General features: G+C 36.1%; 4 protein-coding genes across 4 annotated transcripts; 2 read left to right on the top strand and 2 right to left on the bottom strand.

Annotated features, from left to right (window-relative positions):
* Positions 1 to 220: 220 nt before the first annotated feature.
* Positions 221 to 747, bottom strand: LOC140816968 (uncharacterized). Its single transcript, XM_073176488.1, has one exon. It carries the CDS (start codon positions 716 to 718, stop codon positions 428 to 430), a length of 291 nt encoding a protein of 96 aa, XP_073032589.1. The 5' UTR covers positions 719 to 747; the 3' UTR covers positions 221 to 427.
* A 4098-nt stretch (positions 748 to 4845) lies between these two features.
* Positions 4846 to 5745, top strand: LOC140817254 (uncharacterized). Its single transcript, XM_073176894.1, has one exon. It carries the CDS (start codon positions 4846 to 4848, stop codon positions 5743 to 5745), a length of 900 nt encoding a protein of 299 aa, XP_073032995.1.
* A 1264-nt stretch (positions 5746 to 7009) lies between these two features.
* Positions 7010 to 10530, bottom strand: LOC140816163 (ATP-dependent zinc metalloprotease FTSH, chloroplastic). Its single transcript, XM_073175242.1, is given in 8 exon segments — positions 7010 to 7396; positions 7486 to 7657; positions 8065 to 8248; positions 8340 to 8586; positions 9066 to 9455; positions 9457 to 10108; positions 10110 to 10129; positions 10131 to 10530. Coding segments are annotated over 8 exon segments (2106 nt in total). The 5' UTR covers positions 10350 to 10530; the 3' UTR covers positions 7010 to 7174.
* Positions 10531 to 11723: 1193 nt separating this feature from the next.
* LOC140817209 (uncharacterized) lies at positions 11724 to 13506 on the top strand. Its single transcript, XM_073176849.1, has one exon. The coding sequence runs from the start codon at positions 11767 to 11769 to the stop codon at positions 12625 to 12627; it is 861 nt and encodes a 286-aa protein (XP_073032950.1). The 5' UTR covers positions 11724 to 11766; the 3' UTR covers positions 12628 to 13506.
* The last annotated feature ends 583 nt before the right edge of the window (positions 13507 to 14089 follow it).

Raw genomic sequence — 14089 nt, 5'->3', positions numbered from 1 at the left:
ACTATATTGGATTTGTTGAATTAGAATGTGTGTTGGATAAAATGGAATTAATAAAAACCGGGATCAGAGGGCTGTCCAATTCAACATTTAACGACAGAAATTATAAATCCGTCAGAGATGGACCCGCAATCCCGATATATCCCCAAATACATTGGGATCTTTGGATCGGTCAAAAAGGGTATTTTCCTAATGCTATGTAGGAATTTGAGAAGCACGAAGCTCAACATAAACAGATTCCCAGATCAAAGTTCTAATTATTCTTCATCAAATCTTAATTTATACAAGGATCCAACTACATATTATTACATTATCTCCATAGCTCCAGGATTCATGATTTCTTGGCATGTTAAATTCCACGTATTATATGTAATTTTCAACATCATCATAGCAAACAAATCAATATACGATGATACTAAGAACATTTGAATCACTGAATGTAAGATTGTCCGGTTATATCGAGGTCCTTATCACCGGTGGATGGAGGCGGCTTATGCTTGGGCTGAGTGGTGGCCCCATCCGGCCCATCCGCGCTCTGTGTGGCGCTGGCTGGTGCCTTCGTCGGATCTTTCGATTGACCCTCCTCGGTTCCATACAATCCGCCGCCGTATGCGTTTTCAGTGAGTGGCTGCAACGGTGAAATAGTAGGTGGCTGGTGCTGCCTCTTCCCACCCTCCGCTTCATCCTTCTCTTGCTGCGTTTTCTCTTTTTCTTTTTCCATTGCTAAGCTGGTTCGTTATTGGAATTGCTTGTTAGTCGGCAACCACTTTTTATTATGTTGCCATCCACACGCGTACCAATACTATTTTTTTACTTCATTTAATGAAATTTAATTTTCATTAAAAAAGAAAGAAAGAAAAACGTGGCGAGCAACTATTATTCCACGCTCAGATGTTACTATTTATTTCTAGGATATTTAAGTAGAGATTGCAATGTAATAGATATTTAATGTCAAATTATAAATTTAGTATATTCTACAAGTCATTTCCTAAATTTATAAATGTTACCTTTTATGATCGTTCGATCCTTCACGTTTTGGGATGATCAATTCACGTGTTTTTGTATATTTTTGGTCTTTCGATCTAATTTCATTATTATAGTATATTTTATTTATGTTTGTAATAATTTTGCAATATATGATACGCTATTTAAAGAAAATTTAGGTTAGTCAGTCATGTATAGACTTAGGCTGCGTTTGGTTTGAAGGATAGGATAAACTAATGATTAGTACGTAAATGATAAAGAAAATGATTGTGGTAGGATTGTAATATATGGTGTAAAATAATATTATGTTTGGTAAGATTTTTAAGTGTAGGATAATTTTGAATTTTTTGATGAACAGACGAAATTGTCCTTCCCCCGAAAAAGATCGGTGGGTGAGTCGGCCGGAGACGGCTGCCGAGAATTACCGACGGATTTTGAAAAACCGTCGCTAATAGCGACGGTTTTCCTGAGAAACTGTCGGCGATCTTGTTTTGAATTATTTTAATTACTAAAAATTTGACATTTTGCGACGGTTTATAATAAAACCGTCGCTATTTGCGACGGATTTTTTGCAAACCGTCGCTAACCGGCTGTCGGCCGGTGTTCTGCCGGCAATCGGCAGTTCGTCGCCGGTCTGCCGTGCTCGGCCGTGGTCGGCCGGCGGCGGTCGTGGAGGTGGCGGTCGGTGGCGGGAAGTGGTGGTGAGTTTGAATTTAGGAGAAGGGTAAAATTAGAAAAATAGGAGGTATTAAGAGTGGGATAAATAATCCTAGGGGGTGAGGAGGTATTATTTTAACCTACCTAATATAACATAATCATTCATAGGAGGGATTGAGTTGGTTTAATAATCACGCGAACCAAACAGCTGACTAGGTAGGATAAAATAATCAATACAGGCTAATCACCCGAACCAAACGCAACCTTATAATTTTAAATTTCTTAAGACTGCATGTTTTTGGAACACTATTTAAACAAAAAGTACAGTTCAAAACGTAATAGTTTATCGAAAGAAAACTTACTGTATAAGCATAATAACTCTAGCTACTGTTAGGACTAAAAAAAAAAAAATAGAGCATTTGAAATTTTATCATTACTTATTTTTTTCCTATCAATGAATGCAAGTAACTTTAGAGTTATTTTAAAATTTTATATTATATCAAGTATGTTATTCATGTACAATGCACATGTTTCTTACTAGTATTATGAAATAACAGAGAAATTATAATTTTAGTTCTGTACCTTGAGATGTTTTGGGTTTTAATTATATTTTAGTTCATCTACTAACTTGAATTTTGTTTTAAGTTTTGGTCTTTTTTTTTTTAAAACCCAAAACCAGTACATCCATGAACATAGCATATTTGAAATTGTTGTTCTCTTATATGATAGATCTGGGAAAAATAAAAGTTTATATTATGCACATTGAATTTAATCTAAGGAAAAAAGAAAGAAACAAAACAAAACGATCCCTAATACTCCGAAATGAGAGAAAAAATATATTCCTTTCTCTTTTAGGCAGATTTTAATGCGTTTAATATATATTTTATTTTTTGTCAAATGAGTCTCATAAAAAATCATCGTTTTCAAATAAACAATATTATGTAGATTTAGTAGTTTCGGACAAAAACAAAATCAATAATAGTGAATGAAAACCAAATTCTGAACAACATAATTAAAATCCAAAATATATCAACTTTACGGGACCAAAACTATATTTTTTTCCTGAAATAGAGTTACCAATACCTAGCGCTTAAAAGTCGAGGTCAAGAATGTCGGTTGGTTAAGAAATTTAAAGATGGGCAAGGGCCGAGGTTACGATCCCCAGTCCCTAAAAATGATTTATAAAATAAGGCAACAACCCTTATTTGCATTTCATTTAATTTATGTAGTCTCCACTTTATTTAGCAAGTAAAATTTATTAACAAATAAAGTATAAATAACAAAAAAAAGAGAGTGTGAATAACAACATAATGTGACTAACAACACCAAAAAAGTAGTACTCGACTAAACAATACAATAATCAGTCTTCCCGTACTCTAAGACACCGTTTGATTCGTGTGATAAGATAAGTAAATGATATATAATAAGAGTGATTATAATAATAAAAATAAGAATAAATAATACAATATGATAAATTATATAATGTTTGACATGATTTTAACTTATTGATTATTTTTGTTAATTATATTATGATTACTAAAATCCTCTCATCATATATTAATTAACAATATATTTTAAAATAATTGAATAAATAAATTCTAGAATTAATTTATTTCAAAAATTATAAATAAATTAAAATATTATATTAATTATTAAATTTTCATTAATTTCAATTTCCGAAAACAATTAAAAATCGATTAATATTATAGAAAATAATTAAAATTTCATAATAACATAAATATACATTTATTGTGATAATTAAAATAGTAATACAAATTTGAATATTAAATAATGATCAATAACAATTATAATATTACGGTTAAAATTAATATAATAATAATTAAAATATGATCGATAATAATTAAACTATTTATAATATCAAGTCAAAGTAAAAATTATATTTAAATATTATTAAATTTGTTGAATTTATAATTATTTTAAACTTTAAGATATCAAAAGAAAATTTAAATTAATTAAACATCATCCATTCTCCCCCAAAAGATTATATAATAACCCAAAAAAAGATAATAATACACACAGTGCAGGCCAGGTACGGGCTGAATGAGCCTATCACAATCTTAGTCATGCATACCTAACACATGCCTAAAAGCCTAAAACAAAAGCCAATCACCATGATTACCCGAACTTAATTTACATCATAAAAGACCACTACGAGTCAAGGGCTGTAAAAAATCGATAGATCTCAGGATGCAACGGAAGACATGTATCTTGATCGCCTTGATTATATCTTCAATGTTGGACTTTGCATTGTCGAATTACATAACTTCATTTCTGATGTTCCACACGTGATACACAGTTGCTGTGAGAACTGCACATCTCATCCTATTCAGCGTCGAGTTGCCACAGTAGACGCCTCGAAACGCATTAAGAACAGTCACGTAGACCATTCCAGATCGATCGTGCTATAGGGCAGATGAAATATAGGTGATGAACCGATTCCTCTACACCGTTACAAAGCACACACTATCTATCATCAAGATATTTTTAAATAATTAAGATGCCACTAAAGACTACGAAGACACAACTTGATCTAATACAAAGATAATCCACCTCACAAAATCTTTAGCAATAATGATAAATATATTCTATTTGTGAGGAAAGAATGCGGTGTGAAGCCAGCTGCACTTATCAATATCGTGCTCAGCCAATTATTGGATTCAATCAATATCCAATTTCATACACGTACGTACCAATAATGGACCACTCGTTCAGTGACAATTCAAACACGAAGTTGCATTCCCACATAAAATTAATAAATCGATATTCTATTAATAAAAATGCATTTCTTGTCGTGTAGCAAATATTATTTATTACACCGCATATACATGATGTTGTTTTAAAATTAATATAATTACTCCATCTTCTTAAAAAAAATGATTCCATAATAAATTTATATATTTAATAAAAAAATGATCTTCTCAATTCTCTTAAGACCACATTCAGATCATTATGAAAGCGACAGTTAAACTTACCTGACTTTTATGGACGACATGCAATGCCACCCGGCCGACAGCCATGCGCGGATCCCACCCCCTCGTGCGCTCGTCTTCTCCTTTACCTCACTCGTCATTATACGCGGTCGCCAGCTCCCCGCTCCTGCATTTATATACTCTGCACACTTTCATACTTCATTCATCAACCTCGCAATACATCATCAATTACACTAACACCTTCATGGCACCAAAAATGGTGACTAATTTCCGCAGATCCCTCTCGTTTCAGAACCACACCTCGCACAATTCGTCAAAACCCAAGAAAACACTTCATGCCAGATCCGCCAGTCTCCCATGCCCATCACACCCGATAATTTTCCAGCTCCGAGACAAAATCGATGACTTGAACGACTGGGCTACTTCAGAATCCGGACTAAGAACCTCTGCTTGGCTCTGCGACGGCTTGATCCGGATGAAAATGGTCCACGATTCGATGGACGATCTTTTACAGCTACCACAGACTCGAGAATCCCTCCGCGGCGGTGGGCACTACCCCGACTTGATGGAGAAGCTGCTGGAACACTTGCTCCGATTCGTCGAAGTCTACAGCATGTTCCAGACGCTGGTCCTGAGGTTAAAAGAGGAGTATTCCGCAGCTCAAATCGCGGTGAGAAGAAGAGACGACAGCAAAATCGTCGTGCATTCCAAAAATCTAAACAGAATCGGTAAAGAAATCAGCAATCTTGTTTGTAATTTTCATTCGATAAGAAAACCGATAATGCCGGTGGGGTCATCGCATGATGAAGAAGCGGAGCTAATCGAAGTCATAAACGATGTAATCAAAGCCACCATAGTAATTTCAGCCACGGTTTTTGGCGGGATTTCGAACTCTTCCACATTCCGAAAACCATCTTCCATTGGGCTCAGCTTCAAGAAGAAAGGGAAGAGTGAAGAGGGCATCAGAGAACTGGAAGAAATAAATTTGGATGATTTGTCGGGCTTAAGGAAGAAAAAAGAGGAAGATATGAAGAATGTGAGCAAGAAAATGCATGAAATGGAAGATTGTATAGTAGATATTGAAGGGTCAGGCGAGAGGGTTTTCAGAAGTTTGATCAATTCTAGGGTTTCATTACTCAATGTTCTCACACAATAGCACCAAATAACTAAATCAAATTGTGCATCTCTTTGCGGTAATGTTACGTGCTTTGCAAAGTTTTATTTGTGGTTGATGCTTGAAAAAATGTATATAAAACTTCTTTTACTCTTTTGTATTTGGCTTTGGTAAATTTTTTTAGCTCGCGGATGTTTCCATTATGTTGTCAATTAATGGTAAATGCTGCCTCACTCTGCCCGACTCAAAGATATAAAGCTCAAGCAGCATCTAAAGCATAGGCAAAATATTTTATATTTAAGAGCAAAAAAGAGAAAATTTTCTAACTAATGTTCGAGTTCAAAAAGGAAAAACAAGAAGAAGAAGGAGATGCTCGAGTTTGAACCTGATATTCATTGAGACGAGCAGCATCCTCGAGTGCTGCGCTAACAATAATAGGGGACAATATCTGCTAATACATAAATAAGCACTCCACATAATCGAACAAGTGGTGTTGTTTCCAAGGATACATCCTCTGCGCACCATTTCCATGTCTGTTTTCAGCGACACACACTCAGAAACAGCGAAATGGGACTCTACTACTACTTGTTTTAAACAAAATAACACCATAATCAAGTCAGTTCCAGAGGAAAAAGGTTGTCTTTTCACAAAAAATTAAGGAAGATGCACACTGACAGGTGAAACAGGGTCTCTCTCACATACTTCTGCTCTTTCATGTCGACATTATGTAAATATATTTGGGAAAAAAAAAGTTACTAATAAAAAAAATTCATATCTCACCGCTTGTATGTGAATTGATCACATACATAAAATCATTAACTGTTGCCCAAATTGTTGATCCTCCATGCAAAACAATCATGATAATAATTATATTTTAAAACTAACATGCAATATATATCAATAGAACTTAAAATTTAGCAACACACAAATAACTAGGTAGTGAACGTGGTCCATTGGTCAGCCTGTTTTTGGCTCCAAAACATAAAGCTTTATTCTCTGAGTGGAATGGTCCTGGGAAAACAATTCGATAAGAGGTAAATAAATTGATGTAAAATTCTAAATTAAGCATAGACAATACGGCAGTTAAACGGGGTAGTTTTTGCCCTTAATTTAGGGAAGAAACCGTCGACTCTCAATGTCTGAACTTCAAATTTTCAAGCCTTTTACATATCAACGATACAAGGATCGTGCTGAGAAAGAACATTAGAAAATAACCAGGAGTCGTCCAGATAAAACGCACACAACGATCAAATTAGGAAGGCGAGTAAAAGAATTGTAAATACGTATAATATATTGAAGTAACTAATGGAGAAAGATGATGAAGTTGGGGGGTATCTTTGTTCAAAATTGAATAATGTCGAGATTTCAGTGTTAACTATTCACTCTAATACGTTCAGCATGTGTGTGTACAACTGGTATTTAGACCTGAATATACATCAATTTTTCCATAAATATTCTTTACACAATCAGATCACGCCAAGTACAGTTCAGCTTTCCCGTCAATGAAGAGGCTCATGAACTCTTCTCCATCAACGGTTTCTTTCTCTATCAGCAGCTGAGCAAGCTTGTGCAGAATGTCTACATGTTTGGTCATAATCTGCTTGGCCCTTGAATATGCTTTCTCCACCAGCTCTCTCACTTCTGCATCAACCACGTCAGCAGTAGCCATGGAGTAGTCTTTCTGTGTCGACATCTGCACGTATATGTAGCATATATGTAAAGGAAAAATTCTACTAGTAAAAAGATCGACCATGGCTGTACAAATTGCAAGAACGTCAGTACCTGTTGGCCAAGAAAGGGGTTTCCACCACCACCACCTATGGCCACTTGTCCAATCTTTTTACTGAACCCGAATCTCTCGACCATCTGCCTTGCAACCCGTGAAACTTGCATGAAGTCATTGGATGCGCCAGTGGTTACATTATCCTCTCCGAAAATAACCTCCTCAGCTACTCTGCATGAACAAAGTAAGCATAAGCATGATGTCCTTGCGTTTTCAGTATGTCATTACTTATTGGAAGTGTTAAATGTAGCACACTTATTTGACACCTCATATGAGCTCAGCTTCTCGGGAAGCATGAATTTCTCAAATGTTACCAAAGTTAAGAGGTCACAAGTTCGAAATCTCCAATGCTCGATCCCCTTCTAATTAAGGTGGACTTGGTGGTTATTTATGGGTCCCTAGTGCCTAATTTTTGACAAATTTGTCCAAATAAGCCGGAAAAAAGGTACTACTAACGGTAGATGATCTTTTAATGTATCATATATATAATATATTTTCCTCAAAAAATAAATAAATCATGTTTTATTTACTCATTTATATAATCATGGATTCCAAGATTCTAAAATTGTTAAACCAACCTTCCGCCGAGAGCAACAGCCATCTGATTTTCTAGGTAGCTTCGACTGTATAATCCAGACTCGAGCCTCTCTTCACTTGGAGCAAAGAAGGTAAGTCCACCAGCTTGGCCACGAGGAATAATGGAAATTTTGGCAACAGGGTCATACTCGGGCATCAGGGCACCAACTAAAGCATGACCAGCCTCTACAACAAAATTTAATATCGAATTTAGGCAAAAGTACAAAGTTAAAATAATAAAAAATAAACTGTTTGATGGTTTGAAATGGTTCAGCACCGTGATAAGCAACAAGCCTCTTCTTTTCTTCAGAAACAACTGCATTTTTCTTCTCTGGCCCAGCAATTATCCTCTCCAGAGCATCAGATATCTCATCTTTACTTATTTCCTTAAGGTCACGCCTTGCTGCGAGGATGGCTGCTTCATTCATCAAGTTTTGCAAATCTGCACCGGTGAAACCTGGTGTTCTCCGGGCAACCTTGTCAAAATCAACATCCTTTGCAAGAGCCTTTCCTCTGGAATGCACCTGATACGAAAGACATTCCATATGTCAGTTATGGAACAGAAATGTACTATACTCATACCTCACATAAAATCTTTATTGCATAGCTAATTATCTTTTAACTTGAGAAGTTCCAGTAACAATTTTGAGCAGTATGGGTCTATGGAGAGAAACTCGGTTGAACTTTGGTTAAAACAGTACAAAAGAAAACCTTTTTAAACAGCACAGCAGGGGATATGTTTATTTCGATTCATAATATGGTTTCTAGCATATCACCGAAAATTCATGGTTGGATAGGAGTGATTACACCTAACGGTGCTCTCTTGGAATAAACCGTAAGTTACTGTATAAGCCTAAACAAAACGACAGTCCTTCATTCTTGGGTCAGATATATAAAGGAGTTATTTACTACTTTTTTAAACTTCATGGATGCCATTTTATATCCATACGACCGTCAACTTCAATGAGAAACTACGGAAAGAGAATGTAGACGAGTTCCCTACCTGAAGAATCTTGACTCTACCAGCAACATCAGGCCTGTCGACTGTGACCTGTCTATCAAACCTACCGGGCCTCAACAATGCTGCATCAAGAACATCCGGTCTGTTAGTTGCTCCCAACACTATAACACCAGAATTACCAGAGAATCCGTCCATTTCAGTCAAGAGCTGATTAATAGTCTGCTCCCTCTCATCATTCCCACCACCAAGCCCTGCCCCTCTCTGCCTTCCAACGGCATCAATCTCATCAATGAAAACAATGCAAGGTGCCTTCGACTTTGCTTTCTCGAATAAATCCCTCACTCTTGAAGCTCCAACACCCACAAACAGCTCCACAAATTCTGAAGCAGCACAAGAGAAGAACGGAACCCCGGCCTCACCAGCCACTGCTCTAGGCCAAAAGTGTTTTTCCTGTACCAGGTGGACCGACCAAAAGGCAGCCTTTAGGTATTTTAGCACCCAATGCAGTGTACTTATCAGGGTTTTTCAGGAAATCAACCACTTCTTGCAACTCCAATTTCGCTTGATCAGCCCCTGCAACATCAGCAAATGCGACCCCGGTCTCAGGCACCTCCTGGAACTTGGACTTAGACCGCCCAAAATCCATAGGCCCGCCTAGCCCTCCAGGTCCACCAGGACCGCCCTGGGCGCGCCTAAACAAAAAGAACAGACCAGCAAAAGCAAGAACTGGAAACAACAAATTCCCAATAAAACTAAACAGCCCATTCCCAGAGTCACCTTCGGAAACAGTAATATCAACACCATTCATAGCTAAAATGTCAATCAAGTCCGGGTCATTTGGTACTATAACAGTTGCCCTACGACCATCGACAGCCGTCAGCTGAAGGGCACTTCCGTCTTTACTAAACCTTACTCTCTCAACCTTACCCTTCTTCACTGCATTCAAGAATTCGCTGTAACGCCATTGGGAACCCTCGGGGAGGTCAGACGAAGGGTTGGCCTGAGGACTTGGAGCATTCAAGATTAGATTTTGACCAAAGGGTGAAGTTGGGCCAGGATTTTGCGCCTCAATTTCAATCACCTGCAGGGGCAGGAGGAGGAGCATTAGTCTAATGCGAACGCTTGTGGAGTAATTGAAGAAAAAAGTAACGCAGCTAAAGTAGCATGATTTGGGATGCTATTATTCGATTTATCAGAATTCTTGTTGCTAAAAAATGATTGCGGCACTACAAATTTTCTTGGTACTGTTTTGGGAGTGCGGGGAACCACGATTTTGGTGCCAAAGAAATTAGAGGAAAGTAAAGGATTCGCCGAGGTTGAAGCCATGAGGAAAATTTGTGAAATGGTTCGTTTTCCCTACAAATTTTTCGAAGTTTATAGGGGTTAGGGGAAGTGGGAAAAGGATATTTATTAAGAGTGGAAGCAATTTGAAAACTTCACCAGGAAGTGAGAATGGGAGAATCACAAATGGACTTTTGATTCAATGAAAGCCATGAATTGAAGTGTTGCTTGGTTGGTTCTACGTGTTTGAATGATTATCCACACATTATTCGTTTGATTTGTATGCTGTCTAGTAGGTTGTATTTTCTAGAAAATATTGTTGCTTAACTTTATTCCTAAAAATAAAATATCTTTTTAGGTCATATGAAAAATCCAAATAAAAGAATAATTTAATATAATAAAAATAAAAAATAAAGGGGTATACATACACCACTTGGGCCAAAGGAGAGTCACTGAGGTTGGTTGAAATCAATGCCCAAGTAATTTCTGCAATACCACAAGCTTCTTGAGCCAAAAGAGAGGCTACAAGAAATATATATGCAGTTGGTTGCAACTCAATTCTTTTCGATTTTATTTAATCAAGAAACCACTACGAAATAAAAACACAAAACTCTTATGAAATTGTCTCACGAGTCTATTTTGTGAGACGAATATCCGATCCGACCCGTGAAAAAGTATTCTTTTATGTAAAATTATGGTTTTGCCATTATTGAGCTCTCTCTCTTAGAGTTTTGCAAATCCGAAATTTTAAGAACTTCTCACTTAATGTCGTGTTAAAAGCCGTTCACGTTTCATTTTCCAAATATTTTAGGATATGACTCCTCTTGTCCAATCATAGTTATGTCTCAATGTCTATTTTGTAAGCGTGAAATGATTCATATCTTGGACAATGCCCGTGGATTAACAACCAATAATGCAAAATAATATATTAATACAACAGTGTGCATATTAAACTAGCATTCTTAGTTCTAAACTGTGAAGATTCCATGATCTGAAACCTGAATGCGTGGCAATAATTTAACAAAATATGATTTTGTTTTTGGACATTTTCTCTGCCCAACATATATGATAGTACTCGTGTGCGCCTTATTATATTTATCATTGTCTGAAGATCAGTAACACCCCAGCACTATGCATAATCAGTATTGTTGAACAAGCTTCCTTTTCGTCAAGATTCCTCTTGCTTAGGTGTCAAAGTTTTGATGCAGCAATGATATATGATTTGAGTTTTTTTCCCATTAAGGTGTACAAGATCCGGGGGACATGGAGCTTGTGGACTACTATTATCCTTACTTTAAAATTTAAGCAGGTGAGTCATTGCAGGTGTAGTTGATTCCTTTTGTTTTTTGTTTGGTTATCTTCTTATATATAGCTTATGTATGGAAGAAAGATGCATTGAAGCCCAAAATATCTTTTCTGGTAAAGAATAAAACAGTAAGATCTATTTGTTTTACAAGAAAAGATGGCTAATTTCCATTCTAGATCAAACAGTTTACCATCTGAATGCATTCCAGTAATGAATGAGATTCAAGATCAGTTATGCCAGTTAAAGGGATCAGAAGCCACATCAACAACAGGCAAATCTATGAGTTCAAACTTGGCTGGCCTCGTTAGTTTGCACAAATCCCTCAAGAATCTGATCCAGACGCCTTCATTCCAGCAAGCCCTCTGGCATGACCAATGTGGGAGTTGGATTGATGAGATTCTTGAAGGATCGCTCGCTCTGGTCGATCTTTGCGGATTTTCAAGAGATGTTGCCTCTATATCCAAGGAATCCATTCAAGATCTAAAATCCTCCATTAGGAGAAATAGAGGTCAAACAGCCACATCAGATGACATCAATTCTTATGTGGCCTCAAGAAAAAAGATTTACAAAATGGTCAACAAGAAGTGCATCATGAACTCGAAAAGGTGCAAGCAGAATTCAACAACACTTGTACAAGAAAACGTTGGTCTTAAAACAATGGTTATAATATTTAGAGAAATTGAGGCTATTTCTTCATCAGTCCTAAATTCGGTATTGTCACTCCTTTCTGGTTCAAAAGCAAGATCAAAGCATAGAAATTGGTCCTTGCTTTCAAAGTTCACTCAAACAAGCCGCATATATTCTGAAGCAGATCAAGAATGTAGTTACAATGACTTGTTTAACGAGCACTTCTACGAGCCCATCAAAGGCATTGATAATGCAACGCTTCAAAACATCATGAAGAAGTTGAAAGGATCAGAAATGACAATCCATGAACTTGAAGTGGGACTGGAAGCTTTGTATAGGAGTTTAGTGAAAACAAGAGTTTCTCTGCTTAATGTTCTCAGTGATCATTAATCACTTGAACTTGCCCTAAATTTTGAGGTTTTGATTACACATGTAAATGAATTAAAGATTATTACAGATAAATCCACAGTTTACTCATCAATTTAGTCAAAGTATCTTGTTTCTGTTCCTGCTTCAACTTCCCTTTGGCAGTCCAACAAGGCAACTCTTTTTTTTCATTTTTAATCGTATCACTGAAACCATAGAATGCGAAATTTAACCAGTTGACGTTGATTTTACCCCAAGAAAATGACCAATTAGATATTGTACGACTGAGATCTTTAATTGAATCAATTGAAAAACTTGAATAATTTCTGTGAAGAAATATTGAAATAACAAAAATTTAATCCCTTTGTATGTAAATTACAGGAAAAAGGGTCTACATATTTTATCATATAACATGCGTCATGGATGTTTCATCTTTCTTGTCCCGTATCAAGAATAGGAGAACTTTCAATTCTTTCAGTGACTTTTTAAGTTAATGATAAAGCATAAATGTGTGCTAAATTTATTATCAATAAAAAATCTCTATATTCAATGATATTAAATCTTTATGAGCAATACTTCAACTCAACAATTGGCATGTTTAGACCACAAGCAAAACCTTTTTACTCGTCACTAACCCAACAAAAGGAAGTTCATGACGTAAAATGTAGAAGTGCTATTGATTGGTATTCAGTTGATCAAGACAGTGTAAAATTTTTAGAGATTATGAACCCAAAATTACTTACATAAGCTTATGAAGCCATGAGATTAGGAGTTTTGGCAGATTAGAAATCAAAAAATATTCAGTTTAGAAAAAGTTAAGTTCATTTTTGGTTCTGAATATTTCAGATTCCAGCAATGTGTTCATATTATTGAACTCTAAAATGCAAATTTTAATAAGCTAATAATTTTTTAATTCCAAAATTATGAAAAATCCACGTATTCCTTCACAATTTGGTAGTGTATTTTGAATTTTTTAATGCCACAATTTATTAATGCAACAGCATGATCATTCAAGAACTAGGCTGTCGAGATTCCTATTGTTCTTAATCATAGATCAATCAGGAAATGCCAATGGGTCATTTTTAAGATATGCTCCCTGAATTACTAATAATTTATTATATTATTATTATGCTACTTGTGCATGTGTACAAATTTTTTAGTCCTAATTCTTGAAGGATCACTTAGGCTCGTGGATCTTTGTAAATTTTCGCGAGATGATGTCTGCTTAACCAAGGAATATCTCAACATATCGAATCCTCCATCAGAAGAAACAAAGGTGAAACATCCACAGTAAAGGACATCAATTCTTACGTGGCCTCAAGAAAGAAGATTAACCAAATGATCTATATGAACATCAAGAATATGAAGAGCTGCAACCAGAACTTGACACCACTCCTAGAAAAAAGCCAAAGATTTTAAAGCCATCATGACAGTGTTGAAAGAAATGGAGGCTATTTTTGTTGGATCACACAGACCCTACAAAGGG

This window comes from Primulina eburnea, chromosome 16 (assembly GCF_022965805.1).
Source record: "Primulina eburnea isolate SZY01 chromosome 16, ASM2296580v1, whole genome shotgun sequence".
Taxonomy (NCBI): domain Eukaryota; kingdom Viridiplantae; phylum Streptophyta; class Magnoliopsida; order Lamiales; family Gesneriaceae; genus Primulina; species Primulina eburnea.
The sequence above is the reverse complement of the archived record's forward strand: the minus strand, read 5'-3'. Positions and strand labels throughout refer to the sequence as shown.